This window comes from Muscardinus avellanarius (genome assembly GCF_963383645.1).
Source record: "Muscardinus avellanarius genome assembly, chromosome: 5".
Classification (NCBI taxonomy): domain Eukaryota; kingdom Metazoa; phylum Chordata; class Mammalia; order Rodentia; family Gliridae; genus Muscardinus; species Muscardinus avellanarius.
In genome coordinates this window covers 71,834,143-71,851,152 of record NC_137790.1, presented here as the reverse complement: position 1 = coordinate 71,851,152, position 17,010 = coordinate 71,834,143, and the positions used below count along the sequence as shown (strand labels likewise).

Sequence of the window (17,010 nt, the reverse complement as noted above, 5' to 3'; positions counted from 1 at the left end):
CCCAAAAAAAAAAGGAAAAAAAAGAAGACTTTTTTGTGTGCCTTTGATATGTTTGTATTTTAAACTTGTGCTTAGGTGGCCCATTGAGTGTCCAGCACAAGATGTGAATAAGAAACTGCAAAAATAGTGTCTGAACACATAGCACTAGTTTTATGCCCCTTAGTATATTAAAAAAAAATATATATATATATATATATAAGTGTTCAACATATAGTATTTACTCACACAGCAGCAATATCTTTAATTTAGGCATTAGAAAGACAGTCTACTTAGTACTTAATCTGTCCCAGGATATCTGAATACTTTTAGGGGCCACATGTAGATATTCTGAACCACTAGACTAATAAAGAATTGAGTCACTAAATAGCTACTCAAATTACTCTATTAATTTTGCAGAAGTCAATTACTCAGACATTTGAAAAGGCACTTTGAATCCAAAGTTTTGGTTAGTGGCCTCAGTTAGATATTGCTTTAAAAAAAAAAAAAAAAAAGTAACCACTGTCTTTTTGCCTGGATCAGCCCAATTCTGCCTTATTATACAGTGACCTGCTATCTAAATTAGGGACTTACCTGCCAAGCCTCAACCTTCTTGATATCTGCACAGGAACCATTAGTGAAGAGCCCTCTTCCAGGTAAGCAAGTATATATATCTTGCAATGCATGAGCAATGGAGTAGACTGCTAAGTACACATTGTAGGATATCCGTAAGTGTGTGTAATCCATGTAAGGGGTCTCAACACTGCTGATGTTCTCATCCCCTGTACAGAGGGGTCGGAAGGCAGTGGAGCTATTGCTTAGTCTACTGTCACCTTCTTCATGGCCTCTCAGGAAGTTGTCCATGGGTAAAGGTCCTTTGGCACCTTCTTGGAGGTGGCAGTTAAATGTTTCTTCCCAAAACTCCTTGGCAAAACCATTGTGGACAGACTTCCTGGGATGGACTTTCTGCAGGAATTCCCGGAACCCTGGGATCTGTCCAGCTTTCAGAGCAAATCCAATGGTGCCTCCAACCACATGAAAGTATTCGGGCATGGCGATCAATGAGGAACTGGCCCAGGCTTCGCTGGCCAGCCAGATCCTGCCTGTGATGTTTCGCCGGACAATCTCCTTGATGAGAGGTTCTAGGTCTGGGCCGCTGGAGAAAACGACAATGACCTTGGCTGTGGATTTCTGGATTACCTCCACCACCTGCTGGATCTCTTTTTCATCAGAGTACTGGGAGATGAGCTCGCTGAAGTCAATGCAGATGTCCCTCTCCTCAGCTTCCTCCCGGAACTTCTCAATGCCTGGCCGGCCATAGTCATCATCTGCTGCAATTGTGCCCACCCAGTTCCAGCGGAAATACTCGATAATGTCTGCCATAGCAGTGGCCTGGTGTTCATCATTGGGGATGGTACGGAGAAAAGACTTGAACTGATTCTTATTGCTGAGGAGTCTGCTGGAGGAGGCATAACTAACCTAGAGAGAGCCAAGAACACAAAATGAATGAGTGAGGTGCCAACTGAGCCTCAGGGATGTTGTAGAGGTGGGTTTTTTTTTTTTACATCTTAATCTCATTTATCAAATATACTGTTTGGTGTGTGGATAGGATCAAAGGGTAAGAAACAAGTTTACCAAGGAGCTACCCAATTTCCAACGGGTGATTCTTCATGATGCTACCTACAAAATGGGTCTGGTTATAGAATCAACCCAACAGTATTGGGGATGTACTTATCTTCTCAAGGAAACCCTTTATGCACAATTTCACGTTCTTTTAACTTCCCATGTGTTGCTTCATTGGTTAGAGGATGTTCATGTACACATATTCTGCCTACTGGGCCTAGCCTCTGATCTGAACATTTCATCTTCCCCTTACTATGATGAACATTTTGTCCCACAATCCACCTCTGAAAAATCAGATTTCCTATGGGTTATAAACTTAAAGCTCTTCAGAAAAGCTCCAAGAGATTCTCTTTTCCAGTTTTGCCTAATTCTCCTCCCTCCTCCTTCCCCAACCCCTCCCCAGTACTTTAGAAAAAAGTAACCTCAATTGTAATAATTTCTCAGAATCATTTACCTTTTAGGCTTGACTAACCAATGAGGGTCATTAGGCTCAACTCCCTGCACTACAGTAACAATGAACATAATTGTTACCAGAAAAACATCTAACTTCTCTTTGGTTCAACCACCATCCAGAGCCCTTTCTCTGTTGAATTGCAGGTGATAGCTGCGCGGCCCACTTGGCAGGCTTCTGATGTGGATCCTTATACAAAACCTTACAGAGGCTGAAAAGGGACCCTGGAAAGCTACACTGATATGTTCCTATTCTCTTAAGACATAAGTTCTACCTTTGAGCATGAGCCCATAGCACCAAGGAATTCAGAAAGCTTTGCTTTTCCTATTGAGATCATTGCCTAAAGAAATGTCCAAATACCATTAGCTAGTGCAGAATTCCCAATTATTTTTGACATTATAGCACAAAAAACAGGGTAAATAAAAGCCTGCTCTACCTCCTACCCCATGGCTCTACCCAGCCACCTCAAAGTTTGTGAAGATCATATCTTTGATTGGGTAGGCTTTGGCCCACGTGTACCACTGAGTGTTACCATGGCTCAACAGGGGGTTCCAAGTTACTGGACCATTTCCTCTGAAGAAAAAAACATTTTTACTCTTTTTTTCGTTAGATAAACTAAACTTTAATTACTCAGATAGCTTTACAATGAAAATAGGTACCCAGAGACTGGTCTCAAATATCCACAACTGTACAAAAAACAAATACAAAACTCCTGTGCAGGCAATGGCGATGGGTGAGGCCCCCATATTCACGTCTCTCTCACATTTCCTGGCCATGCCTGTCCCACCCTTAGCATCACCACCCGGCTTTGGTCCCCTCAACCTCATGGTGGTGGTGGGGGAGTATGCACTAGCAGGAAAAGCCCTCACTGAATCAGTGGAATTTAAGAAAAAATAAAAAAAGATAAAAGTCTAACAGGCACTAAAATTAGGAAGTTATAACTTTTTCTTTTTGGTTAGCTTACATTCAAAAATGTAATAGTGAATCCAAAAAAGTACCTTAAACCACATAAAAAGTAACCCATATTAAAATATAAAAAATAAGCCCAAAACACCCCAAGGAAATGATCTAAAACTTAAACAGGCTTGGGCTCAGTACAGCATGTCGGCAGTTGGGCAGGGCTGGGCCCTCATCCTGCCCTTGTCTACCCTCTGGTGGCTCAACTAAGCCGGCAATGCTATTTGTCCCCCGGAACCCCACCAAGTCAGGCCCAGCTCCAGAAGTGGGCAGCCCTTAGGACACGTTGGTCATGGGCTTGTACTTCTTGAAACGAGTCCACTGGCCCGTGGCATAGTTCATCTCAAATACGGTATCCACCAGCATGGTGGTGCTGCCCTGGCCATCTGCCTTGGGTAGGTCCTCCGTGTGTTCGCTGAGCTTGATCTGGATCACGTCGCCCTGCTCCTGGCACGGGTTTTCTCGGGAGCCAGCCATGAAGCCCAGGATGAGCGCTTTCTCCGGCCGTGTGACCTTGTTGGCGGTCTTGAACATCTCCTGGGCGGCGAACATCTGCTCTCTCGTGAGGGACAGGTTCTTCTTGGGCTGCTGCTGGGCAGGAGGCTGGGTCTGCGGGGCCACCATAGCCACTGGAGGCGTCTGGGTGGCCGGGGCAACAGCTGGGGGCGTGGTGGGCGTCAGTGGCGACGTGGGTGCTGCAGGTGCCGGCGTGGCAGGGCTCAGACTGCTACTATATATGGACGCCCTCTGCTTAAACTGTGCCGGCAGCGTGGGGCTTGGCGTGCTGGGCTCCTCAGTGGGCCGGCTATCCTGCAGGCTGGCCTCTCTGGAAGATGGGGCCGGGGGAGTCTCGGAGCTGGGGATGTAGGAGGATGCCGGGACCACGCTGGGCGTGGAGGGCAGGTAGCTCGTGGAGGGCAGGGCAGGCTCACTGTTCAGAGACCCGAGCTTCTGCGTGGACACTAGGCCGGCCGCGTAGTCTGGGGTAGCGTTTTCGACGACTGTCTCTTCCTTGGCTGGCTTTTCCACCACTTCCGCATCCAGAGTCTTCCTCCTCCTTTTCCCCTCTCGGCCAGCACCGACCATATCCAGCTCAGAAATATCGAGGAGCTTCACACCCCTTTCTTTCCGCAGTGGCGTCCTCGATGGTGGGATAGGGGTTCTGTTCCCGGCAGGGCTGAAGACACTGGGCGTGGTGGGGCTTCTGAAGGGAGCCTGCTTCGGGATGCCCTTGAGTGGGGTGGTGGTGTCCATCTTGCGGAGCAGCCCCCGGCCCTTGGCGTGGAAAGGCACCCCTGCGCTCCTTTTCAGCTGCTGAGCCGTCTCGGTGGACTTCTGCAGCAGCTCTGCTCGCAGCGTGGCACTCTTGGGCTTGCGCTTTAACTGGAAATGCTTCACGGGTGGGGTGAGGGGTCCAGCCAGGGTGGTCAGCGCGTTTTTATTCAGGTACTGGCACTCCAGCGGCAGCATGGCCGACGCCTCGCACTCGCCCACCTTTCCCCGAAGTTCTCCCAGTATGTCTTGAACGTTGGGGTTCTGCTCCTCCAGGTCAAGGTTAAGGGACCCCGTATCGGGGAAGGACTTCAGAATGTCCGCGACCATGAGGACCCAGGGGTCGGAGTCCAAGGTGGCGAGCTGGATGATCTCCATCAGCGCCTCCTTCATCTCGTCCACCGTGCGGCGCGGGAGGTGCAGCGTACCTAGGAGCAGCTTGAGCTTCACGGCGGACGAGAGGCGGTGGAAGCAGAGGCGGATGTTGTCGATGACGGCGGGCGTGAGCAGGGACGCGATGCTGGGCGGCGCCCACAGCTCGTCAGTGGCGCCCAGCTTGTTGTGCAGCCACAGGCCCGTGTCGCTCTCCCGCATGGACGCCATGTCGGGGGCCGCGGCGAGCCCGAGCCGGCACCTTCTGCGGACGCCTACGCGCCCCCGGCGAGGACCCCCAACATGGCGGCGGGCGCGGGCACGGCGCGGGGCGGGGCCTCGGGCGCGGGGCGGGGCCTCGGGTGCGCGCGCGCTGCGGGAGCTACTCGGGCGGGTTCGCGGCGCCGCCAGGGCCTTGTCGGCCCCCGTATTGCGTCACGGCCACTTTTTTTTTTTTTAACTCTTAAAGGCATATTTCCCGGAGAGGAAGTAGTGTTTAATGTCGCATATTTTCCAGTTTCGTAGAGAGTTTTAGAATGTCTTTAGAAAACAAGTTGAGAGGTTTGAGGGAAGACCTTTTAAATATTTCTCATCAGTCGAGATGGTTTTCTATGTCCAATGTTTTTCAATAAAAATTAGTAATATGCTTTAAAAAATCAGTGGCTAGTTTTTTACATTAAGAACATACAAGATATTAGTGTATGAAAGAACTAGACTGACTTCGCTAATCCATGCTAAGCATGGATTTTTCCGACAAGAGCTTCGATTTCAGAAGCTGTAATATGAAATATTTTTTTTTCTTTTATCGGTATAAGCCTCCCTATAGCACGAGCACAAATTCATGAGGTAGGCGATTAGATTCATCTGGTTCGATGTGGTTGGCTTTCGTGAGCTCTGTTAGCAAACCCAAACAACAGGCTTCTAAATTAGGTTTTTGCAAACCCCAAACCTATCATTTGGTAAGTTCACCCATTATTGCTTGCTTCTTGATTTCCTTTGGAAAACTGGTCCAAAAACGGCTTTAAAGGGGTAAAAATTAAAAACCAAAATATCCCTCATGGATCTGTTATCTTAAAGAATGTATTTATAATATTTGACCAGTTTTCAAACGACAAGACGCAAAATGGGGTAAATACCACCTTGAGCTCACCCCTCGAGGGGGGGGGGACTTAAAAACACAGAACTTTTCTTTTTAAAGGAAGAATTTACGAATGATTCAGAAAACCCGTTCTAGCCAGTTTGTTCTAGCTGCTGTGCTCGTTCCGGCCGCTCGGTGGCGTGGCTGGCTTAGGACAGACTCTGGGCGTCTGGCCTCTTCCCCGCCCCGCTGCACAGACCATCCAGGGAGCTCTGGAAGCCCTGCGGCCTGCATTCGAGCTTAATTAAACCATCATCCCTGGGGTTGGAAGCCCGGCATCATTGTGGGAGGGTGGAACCCGGGGACTTTTCTACCTCCGGGCTATACTTCCAGACCTATTTTATACTCCACTTATTTAGAAACAGGGTCTCACTAAATTGCTGAGAGCCTCACTCAGTAGCTGAGGCTGGCTTCGAACCTGTGCAATCCTCCTGTCTCAGCCTCCCAAGCGCGGGGATTACAAGCCTGCGCCATCAGTGTTTTTAAAGCTCCCAAGTGACTCCAAGTGCAGCCATGGCAGAGAACCACTTTTATATTGGCTTGATTGATAATGACGACAGTCTTCGCACTATTCTTTCTTCCAGACCATGCGCAATTAAAGCCCTCTCCCCTTCATGATCTTTCTTTCTTTGATGGCAGTTAACATCTTTTATCTGTTTGTCATAATGTAACAACTTGAACTGTATATTTAATGCTGCGCAGTATGTCAAATGTAAATATGCCCAATACATTTACTTCTGTGGACTTTGTCAGATCACTTTGGCACAAAAGTTATAAAAGTTATAAAACCGGGGCTTCCTCATGGAAAACACCTTTAATTCCCTGAGGTAAAGATTAATCAGGTGAGGACAAGATTTTCTGATGTCTCATGTATATTAAAGGGATAATGGTTATCACCAAAGAAACAGAGCTTTCCCAACAGAGAAATGTGAACTCATCAGATACATTTAAAATACAAATTTTAAGTATTAAACATTGAAAAAAAAGTATAATTTTTAATTTAAAACTGGCTACGTAGGTTATGTCATTGAGCTGATTCTTTAATCTGTGGACATTTAGGTTGTTTCCTGTATTTTCTATGATTTAAAAATAAAGTGTTATTTATAATTTAAAATTTACTATGAAGGTTATGCCATAATTGAGCTGATTATTTATTATTATTATTATTATTATTATTATTATTATTATTATTTGTGGTACTGGGGATGGAACCCAGGGGCCTTCTACCTCTGGGCTACACTCCCAGCCCTATTTTATATTTTATTTTGGAAACAGGGTCTCTTAAGCCAGCTGAGGCTGGCTTCGAGCCTGCATGATCCTCCTGTCTCAGTTTCCCAAGCACGGGCATTGCAGCATGTGCCACCATGCCCGGCTGAGCTGATTCTTTAATCTGTGGATATTTAGGTTGTTTCCAGTTTTTTTAAATGGTGTCATTTATCTATAGATGTCAAACAGAGGAAAGGTTTGCTCTTTGGTATTAAGTGGAAAAATCATGGCATTCAGTTCCATTTGGGGAGGGCAATGCAACTTTGAAGAAACATTTATTAAAATATTTGTTTCAGTTCACTGTTAGTATTTATTTATTTATTTATTTATTTATTTATTTATTTATTTGCGGTACTGGTGATAGAACCCAGGGGCATTCTACCTCCAAGCAACACCCCCAGCCCTATTTTTTATTCTTTATTTTGAAACAGGGTCTCACTAAGTTGCTTTGAGCCTCACTAAGTAGCTGAGGCTGGCTTAAAACATGTGCAATCCTCTTGTCTCAGCCTCTAAAGTACTGGGATTACAAGCGTGCGTCACCACGCCCATCTTCACTGTTAGTATTTAAAATTGCAACCATCTCCCCACCTAGGTAGGCTGAGTTCCTGCAGGTTGAGGTTGCTTATTCCTATATTCACTATACATATTATATTTGTTGAGGGAATAGAATACTTTCCATTTCTGGAATGCATAAGACAATGATTACATTTCTGTTTTGTGAGGAAATATATTGTGCTTCCTCCTCCTCCTCCTCCTCCTCCTCCTTTCTTTTTTTTTTTTGGTGCTGGGGATTGAACCCAGGGGCATCACCTCCAAGCTTTACTCCCAGTCCTGGTCCTATTTTTTATTCTTTAGAAACAGGGTCTCTCTAAGTTGCAGAGAGCCTCACTTAGTAGCTGAGGACTGGCCATGAACCTACGATCCTCCTGTCTCAGCCTCCCAAGTACTGGAATTTTGAGCATGCGTCATCACGCCCTGCTTGGCTTCTTTCTGAGTTAAACTTTCTGCCAGACAGTAGAGAAATTGACTTTGAGGGAATAGAATTAGGGACAGATATTTTTGGCTTGAAAGGTGGAATTTACATTGTATAGTCTTGTTCCTTTTAGTAAAAACAGAAGAAAGGTCATGTGCCAGAGGAATGAGCTGGGGAATAAATAACTGAATACTAAGAAAAAAAAAAGGCCAAAGTATGCATACAAAATACATTTAAAAGAATTCTGGGAGAGTAGTGAAGGTCTAGTTGACACTGTTGACATTTAAGGTCTCAGAAATCCTAAATGATCATGTTCAGTGCCCTGACTAAATGAAAGGTCTTTTGTGGCCCTGTAAAGCCAGATAGGAAGACAGTAACCGCATGGACACTGTAAGCGTGTCACCCTCCACGCCTGCTTCTGCTCCATGCCTGAGTGCGCATCTAAGAAGGCGCTGTACCTGAGGAATGTAGAAGAGCCCCAGCAGGTTGGCCACCGCGGTGGAGACGCCCGAGCCAGTTGCTCCCACCACAGCAATAGTGGAGGGGATGTGCTCTGAGCAGTTGCAGAACTCATCAAGGTTCAAAGAGTCAATTTTGTTCTGGGCAACAAAACTCAGGGTGGCCTCTAGGGCTTTCGAAACGGTGTTGCAGGTGTCGAATATCCTGTATCCCAGCGTCATGTTGGGGAGAAGAGCTGGGCTGCTGTTGATCTCCTCTATGGCAAATATCATAGCTTGTAACCAGCGAAAACCACGGAAATTATACCTGCAAGAAAGAAGAAAATGGGAGACTTTCTGGTCAGCTGTGCTAGAATAAGGACTGGCAGAGGTGGGTTTGAGTCATGGCTCTCTGACCTCTTGGTTTTGTGGTGTGCTCTTTGAGACTCAAGGTCCTCTCTAAAATGGGGATAACACTTGCCTCTGGGTTCATGGAAATGATGGCAGGCAATTATTAGGTAAAATTCTCAGCAGGATGCCTCTCTTAGAGTTAGGAAGCAATCTAAATAAAGATTATTATGAGTAAATAATTTATGTCTCTTCTCGAGCAAAGAATTTGCAGTAGCTGATGTGAGGAACTTTAATAAACCATGCACAGACTTGCCGGGCACCATGGCATGTGCCTGTAATCCCAGCCACTTGGGAGGCTGAGGCAGGAGGATTGCAAGTTGGAGCCCAGCTTGGGTAACTTAGTGAGACCCTGTCTTAAAAATGGATTTTTTAGCCGGGCGTGGTGGCACACGCTTGTAATCCCCGCGCTTGGGAGGCAGAGACAGGAGGATCACGCAGGTTCGAAGCCAGCCGCACGTGCTGGCTTAGGAGACCCTGTTTCCAAAAAAATGTAAAAATAGGTCTGGGAGTATAGCCCGGAGGTAGAAGGGCTTCCAGGAACCCCAGTACCACAAAAAAAAAAAAAAAAATGGATTTTTTAGCTGGGCGTGGTGGCACACGCTTGTAATCTCCGCGCTTGGGAGGCGGAGACAGGAGGATTGCGCTGGTTCGAAGCCTTAAGAGACCCTGTTTCCAAATTTAAAAAAATATATATAATAGGTCTGGGAGTGTAGCCCAGATGTAGAAGAGCTTCCAGGAACCCTAGTACCACCAAAAAATAAAAAAATGGATTTTTTAATAAAGGGCTAGGGATATAGTTTAGGGGCAGAGTGCTTGTCTAGCACATGTGAGGCCCTGAGTTCAATCCCTAATATCACAAAAAAAGGGTGGAAAAAGTAATACATAGATTTAAAAAGAAAAAGGACTAGGGAAAATATAAATCAGTCAGGATATCAACATGTGGTAGCCTAAAAATAATTTCATATGCAGAGTCGCACATATAGACTGACATTCCTGGATATCAAAGGGCAAACAAAATTTGTAAACAAACCATACACATATGAAACTAAAATTATGTGCTTTGAGCCTATTTACACTATTTTAAAACAATGAACATGCACTACTTTTCAAAGAGGAACATGATTTTAAAGTAAAAAGCAAATTACTAACAACAAATAGGGTCAACGACATAGTTTCCACTCTTCTACACTTAGCTCAGAGTGAGGGCTTAATGATATGCTGACTCCGTGTATCAAGGTCCAAAAGACAAAACACTACATGTGACAGCTTCTCGCTTTCTATTATGGGGTTCACGACTCCGTGATGAGGGGAGAGGCTTCTGATCTGTTATGTACCCCTGTATCCTTCAGGTTCCCAAATTTCCTTGCTTTGTTTTTGTCCTGGAGATTGAATCTAGGGACCTTCTACTGCACTACTTCCCCAGCCTATTTTATTTTATTGTGGTACTGAGGATTGAACCCAGGGGAATTCTACCTCTGAGCCACACCCCCAGCTCTATTTTTTAGTTTTGAAATAGTGTCTCTCTAAGTTGCTGAGGGTCTCGTGTCTCAGCCTCCCAAGAACCAGGAATTGTACACCATTTTCTTTTTGTCCCTTTCTTTATGTTTCCTTCATTTATTTGTTTTAAACCTGCCAAATTATTGAGATAGTAAATTTTTTTGTTATAGCAAACCACTGCTAAACTGATTTTCCTGTCTTTCCTTAATGTACTCTAAAAACTTTTATTTCTGGGCAAGCTACTTACCTGATCTTAGGTCTATACATATATGTGGCACATGTACCACTCTGTTTAGCAGGACCAACAGAGAATATTTGTCCACAGGGGTCATGTGAGGGATACAGTTAGCATCAGTGAAATTCTGCACTTAATTTTTTCTCATTCATAAGAAAAAGGAAAAAAAATGTTATCTACTAGCTCTCATTAGAGTGTGAACAGGAATCTATTCTGATGGGATCATCTTGGTTTTCATTTTCATTTTCCAGCTATCTGGAAGACCAAGGGAAATGCTATGTCCCACCTGGAGGTTGCTAGTCTCAGGAAGTGGTGCTCTGGGAAGCTGGGTCAGGGCTGAGTGTGACCACAGTCCCTGATGGCCCACTGAGTAGGTGGCACACAGTCCCATTTGCTCTGTGAAAGTCAGGCCCCGCTGCATAAGTTGCCTACTCCTGAATGCCATGTTCCAAAGGGTCATGATGAATTAGGGTGGTCAGATAGAGGACAGCTGGAATGGTGAAGGCCTGGCAATCATGCCATGGAGGAATTGATGAGCAAATAATTTGGCCTGGAGAAGGAAGGATTTAATGGAACATATTTTCTGTCTTCAAATGACAGAGAGCCAACTAAGAGAGTTAGATATAATCTTTTTTTCCCCCAGCACTAAGGATGGAACCCAGGTGCATTCTACCTCTGAGATACACCCCCAGCCCTATTTTTTAGTCTTTATTTTGAAACAGGGTCTCACTGAGTTTTGAAGGGCCTCACTAAGTAGCTGAGGCTGTCCGCAAACCACGAGAGTTAGATGTATTCTGTTCCATCTGGGTGATCTGTATTTCATAGCATGGGGCCAAGGGTAGAAGTGGGGACAGTTAAGGGGCTGGAATTTTATGAGTAAGACTTTTTAATTTGTGGTACTGGGGGTGGAACCCAGGGGCATTCTACCTCCGAGCTACATGCCCAGCCCTATTTTTTATTCTTTATTTTAAGACAGGCTCTCACTACTGAGTTGCAAAGAGCTCACTTAGTAGCTGAGGCTGTCCTCAAACTGCAATCCTCCTATCTTAGCCTCCCAAATGTTGGGATTACAAGTGTGTGCCACTACACCCAGCTATGAGTAAGACTTTTTTTTTTTTTTGGTGGTATTGGGGGTTCCTGGAAACCCTTATACCTCCAGGCTACACTCCCAGACCTATTTTATATTTTTATTTGGAAACAGGGTCTCTTCAGCCAGCACGGCTGCCTTTGAACCTGCACGATCCTCCTGTCTCCGCCTCCCAAGCACGGGGATTACAAGAGTGCACCACCATGCCCGGCTGAGTAAGACTTTTTAATGGGGACTGTTAAAAAATGCTATGAGCTCTTGCCAATTACTGAGGTTTTATTTAAACTCTAAATTCCATGATTAAAATAGCAACAATAACAATGAGAGCAAGACACTCAACCCTCACGTATCACTGATCACTGGGGCAGGTAAGGTCAGGAGGGAATTTGCTATTAAAGTTTGCAAGATCTACAAAGAACTTGTTTCTAGGTACTTGGTCTTCCATTAAGCAAAACTCTTCCCAGGTGCTACTGCCCGGTGAACAATAATGACCTGGCTACCAAATGATGGGGCTTATATAGGACATTGATTTTTCTACTCTATATCCTTGACATTTTATTTCTGGGAGAAAAATCTTTAGGGACAAAAAGAGACCAATAAGCTTCAGCACGATAACCAATCACCTTAACTGAAAAGAGAGAACCAACTTTCAAAAAGTTATTTGGGGTTTGTTACAGCTTCTCTCCAGCCACCCAGAAATGAAAAGACTCTCAGATTTGTTTCTTTCTCTTACCTGATACATTCCACGGACTCTGGTCTTGATTTCAGATCTTGATCTTTGGCTGCTACTCCAAAATGAATGGGAAAGAGCCCCCCGAGGATAATGTCCCCTTTCTTCTGGGCTCGCTGGTCAGGCCCATAGGCAGAGGAGTGCCAGGCCAGTACCAAGAAGACCAAACAGCAGCTATACGTTGTCATGATTCTGCTTTCTCTCCAGGGGGAGAGATGATGGTGCCAGTGGTATGGGGCCCTAGAACTTTCCCCCTTAGTGTGCCTCACGCCTTGTGGTGGAAACACATGTCTACAGGTTGATTATAGCAGAATGGAAGCTGTGGTGTTTGCGTCTCCATCTCCGCCTTCTTCATTGCAGATGTGTAAGGTGGGTGGTCCTTCAGTCTTGAGAAGCCACATCATGTAGAGACTGTCTGTGATACTTTCTAAAAGAACAGAAAGACAAAATGGATCCAACTGAACCTAAATCCCATCTTGTTATGATTCCTACAGGGGTGGCTCAGAATTTCCATTTAGAGGGGCCTGGGCGCAACAGTTTGAGAAGGCACGGCTAAGGGTCACATTTTTATAGCACTTCATGTAAGATAACAGAAAGCTTCAATTGCCTGTATTGCAGAAGGATGGTGAGTTATGAGAGGCCACATTTAGAAAAAAATTACATAATATATACATGGTATATATATATACACACTACGTGTATAAAGTATATATAAATATGTATACTATGTATAAATTACACATATATGTATACTTTTATTGGAACATTGTGATTATACATCAGGAAGAGGTACTTCTATTTTAGTTTTTGGTGGTACTAGGGATTGAGCTCAGGGGTATACTATCTCTGAGCTATACCCCAGCCCTATTTTTTTTTTTTTTTAAATTTTGAAGCAGGATCTCATTAAGGTGCCAAGAGCCTTGCTAAGTTTCTGAGGCTGGCTGTGAATTTGGGATCCTCCTGTCTCTAATCCTGCCTAGTGGGATTAGAGGAATGCACCACCACACCTGGCTGGGAGGCCACATTTTAAAGAGACCATTGATAAGCTAATGCCTCTACTGCTGCTGCTGCTAGGTTGTAATCCAGTCATTCTCCTGCATGAATAATGCATAGAATTGATCCAGCAGTAGTAGTTCATATCATAATATTTTACTCAACATATGTGTTCTTATAGAAAGTATAGAACAAGTCATACTTCGGTTTAAATCTAACTTTGAACCAGACACAAATGTCGGAAAAGACCATTTATTCTTTAGTTACCATGGTAATCCCCTTTTTGGTGCAGGGATTCAGATAAATCACAGATCAGATTATATTTTACAAAGCGGTTCAACCGTTGGATCTAAGGAAAACCCTTCTGCCCTAGCATGAGCAGCTTAGTGGGAGCTCTGCCTCTTCACTCTGCTCCAGATCTCACCCGCCCTGTGGGCCATCACCAGTTACATGTTGATGTTGGCTAAATATACAGCCTTTCCTGAGGCTCAGGGCCAAGCAGGGAGCTGTCAACTGGACATCTCCACCTGGATGTCCCAAGGTGCTTCAATTTAGCAAGCCCTAAACTAACCTGCCTCCCAGGCTCACTTCTCCTTCATTGTTTTCTATTATAGGAAATTAAATGTCCTTCATAAAGATAAAATCAGGAGTCATCCTTGCTTCCCTTCTCTTCTCATCTTTGCCCTTCATGTCTTCTTCTCCAGTCCCTCTGGGACCTGCCACTCCTCTTTCCAAGAGCATGTGAAGTCTACCATCATTTCTTACCTGGGTTTTTGCAGTTACTCTCCAGTGGTTTCCCCACCTTTAGTTTTGTTCTTTGCAATCCACCTTTGCAGGTTTTGGATTTGGTGAACAAGTAGGTTTGGAGAGTTGAATCTGGCTTTGAATCATAGTTCTTCTGCTTCCCGACATAAAACTTTGGGCAAGTTGCTTAATCCCTGTGATCTGAATAAAATAACTGATGGAGAGCCACTAGTATAGTATAACTAGTTAGCTTACAAAAATGCTGCTAATGAGCCCCTTCCCATCCTCGCTCTGGCTGGTCTTCCCGTTGAACTGAGCATTCCAGCCTCACTGAACGTCCTGCAGTCTTCACAGCCACGGGCTTTTAAAACCCCCTTTGCTTGGTGCCTCTGATCCAGACTTTGCCTGGAAAACATCTACCTACTTTTCAGATTTCAGAATCCACAGCTGGGGCATGGCATGGTGAACTGTGAGAACTTTGTGTGAATGAAAAGAAGAGTTCCTCTGGGGCAAGCATCAAGATGCATGGCTGGAGGACTGAAGTGCAGACTCGATTTCATCCACAGTGACCTAATCTTAGTTGTGTAGAGAGCAACTTTCAGAACTCTTTAATCGGGCCTTCCTTGAATTGCCAACCTAAGGTCCACCTATAAGAGCATAGATTCAGCCAAGTGTGGTGGCACAGGCCTGTAATTATTGTACTTTGAAGGCTGAGACAGGAGGACCACAGGTTAAAGGTCAGCTTCGGCAACAAAGCAAGATTCTCAGTAAACTAGTGAGACTCCTTTTTTTTTTTTTGGTGGTTCGGGGATTCCTGGAAACCCTTCTACCTCCGGGCTACACTCCCAGACCTATTTTATATATATTTTTTATTTGGAAACAGGGTCTCTTAAGCCAGCATGGCTGGCTTCGAACCTGCGTGATCTTCCTGTCTCCGCCTCCCAAGCGTGGGGATTACAAGCGTGTGCCACCACACCCAGCTGTGAGACTCCTTTTTAAAACCAAAAAATAAAAAGAGCTTGGGGCACAATTCAGAGGTAGAATGCCCCTGGGTTCAATACACACACGCGCGCACACACACACACACACACACACACACACATAAACACACACACAAACACACACACACACACACACACACACACACACACTTCGGAAAGATATGGAAACTGGCTTTTTTTTTTTTTTATTAGGCATTGTGCCAGCTCCTTTAAACTCCTGTGAATTTTAAACTTCACAACAATTTTGAAAATTCAATTTCTAAATGTAGAAATAGATTTTCTGTAGACTCAACTTACTCAAGTGAAAAATGCTGGTACTTGAACTAAGAATACCTTAAGAGCACAGATTTTTTTTTTTTAATTGGTGGTACTGAAGATGAAACCCTTCTACCTCCAAGCTACACTCCCAGACCTATTTTATATTTTATTTGGAAACAGGGTCTCTTAAGCCAGCGAGGCTGGCTTTGAACCTGTGGGATCCTCCTGTCTCTGCCTCCCAAGCGTGGGGATTACAAGCGTGCGCCACCACGCCCAGCAAGAACACAGAATTTTAAGGAGTCCTGTGTACCGAATTAGATAGGAGAGGGAACATTATAACTGGCTAGGGTAAGTCACTGAGACCTGTTAAATTTTTCCTGTGAAAGATTAACTACTTGGGGAAATTTATTAACTTCACTAATCCATCCAATAGAAAATTCATGGCAAGAAGAAATAGGTGAAGGAGATATTTTGGGTCAATTTATAGTAGTCAACTCCACCAACCTGGTGTGGTCTTCATAACATCCCTTATGGTCTAGTTCGCTTTAAAAGTTGAGAGTCACTGTGACCATTCATTTTCTTTTCCTCCAGCTGTTGACCCCCCTCTGCCTTCTCCTTCCTGTTGCCAGGGCCTTCGTCCAGGCTCCCATCACCTCCCACCTTCCCTGCTGCAACTGCCTTCTTCTCTAGCTTGCTCCGCTCACCCCCTAGATACTGACAACCAGGGCAGGACCAAGTGTGAAGCTAGCACAGTGGTTTAGCAACTAGAGCTCACTGCTGTGACTTCAGCTTGCAGTAGTTAGAATATAAAAGTTCTTGAATAACCGCTATACTTAGGTTTTAATATCTATAGTAGAGATATCTAATTGTGCCCCTCACATGCTACTGTATAGTATTTTTTTTTTTTTTGCCGGACAAGTAGCTGTCCAAAATAGAGACAATTTTCCCTAACTTCCTTTATGATTATGTGTGGTCATGTGACGTAAGTCCTGGCCAATCGGGTGTAAGCTAAAGTGTCCTGTGACTGTTTCTGGGAATCTTGCTTAAGTCTTGCACTTTGTCCCTTCATTCCCCTTCCTTCTCACTGCTGCATGGAGGTGGATGTGACAGTTGGAGCCCTTCATGAACCATGGCACATGCTAAGGTATGGTGGTGCCATGGGCTAAGGATTTCACAGAGCAGAACCATGCCGTCGGACTACTGAATTTCTTCGTTTTTAATGACAGAAAAAAACTCTTCTAATTTATTTTTATTTTTTATTTTTTGGTGGTACTGGGGATGGAACCCAGGGGCCTTCTACCTCTGGGCTACACTCCCAGACCTATTTTATATTTGATTTGGAAACAGGGTCTCTTAAGCCAGCTGAGGCTGGCTTCGAACCTGTGTGATCCTCCTGTCTCAGCCTCCCAAAAGCGGGGATTACAAGCATGCGCCACCACGCCCGGCTTCTTCTGTCTAATTTAAGCCACTGCTGTGATATTTTTTAAAAATCAAAGTTGTCTCTAACAGTGTCTGAGTTGCAAATAAACTCACTCATTCTGCTATAAGTTTATTCCATGTAAATCATATCATGTTTGCTCTCCTGAAAA

At 44.7% G+C, this 17,010-nt stretch overlaps 2 protein-coding genes across 4 annotated transcripts in view; both read right to left on the bottom strand.

The window, feature by feature from the left end:
- CASR (calcium sensing receptor) overlaps nucleotides 1-12,613 on the bottom strand; it is a gene marked incomplete at both ends in the record, with an annotated part of 33,028 nt that extends 20,415 nt beyond the window's left edge. For both annotated transcript variants that reach the window (XM_080695896.1, XM_080695897.1), the window contains 3 exons: nucleotides 571-1,455; nucleotides 8,487-8,793; nucleotides 12,429-12,613. In XM_080695896.1, coding sequence (XP_080552022.1) covers nucleotides 571-1,455; nucleotides 8,487-8,793; nucleotides 12,429-12,613 — 1,377 coding nt within the window. The remainder of the gene's footprint in view (nucleotides 1-570; nucleotides 1,456-8,486; nucleotides 8,794-12,428) is intronic.
- Nucleotides 3,284-4,882, bottom strand: NELFA (negative elongation factor complex member A; the record flags this gene model as incomplete). Of its 2 annotated transcripts, XM_080695589.1 has the most annotated exons (2): nucleotides 3,284-4,339; nucleotides 4,502-4,882. In XM_080695589.1, the coding sequence occupies 2 exons, from the start codon at nucleotides 4,880-4,882 to the stop codon at nucleotides 3,284-3,286; spliced, it is 1,437 nt and encodes a 478-aa protein (XP_080551715.1). The 2 variants fall into 2 exon arrangements, with proteins under 2 accessions (XP_080551715.1, XP_080551714.1); XM_080695588.1 differs by having other exon boundaries at nucleotides 3,284-4,882.
- Nucleotides 12,614-17,010: the final 4,397 nt, after the last annotated feature.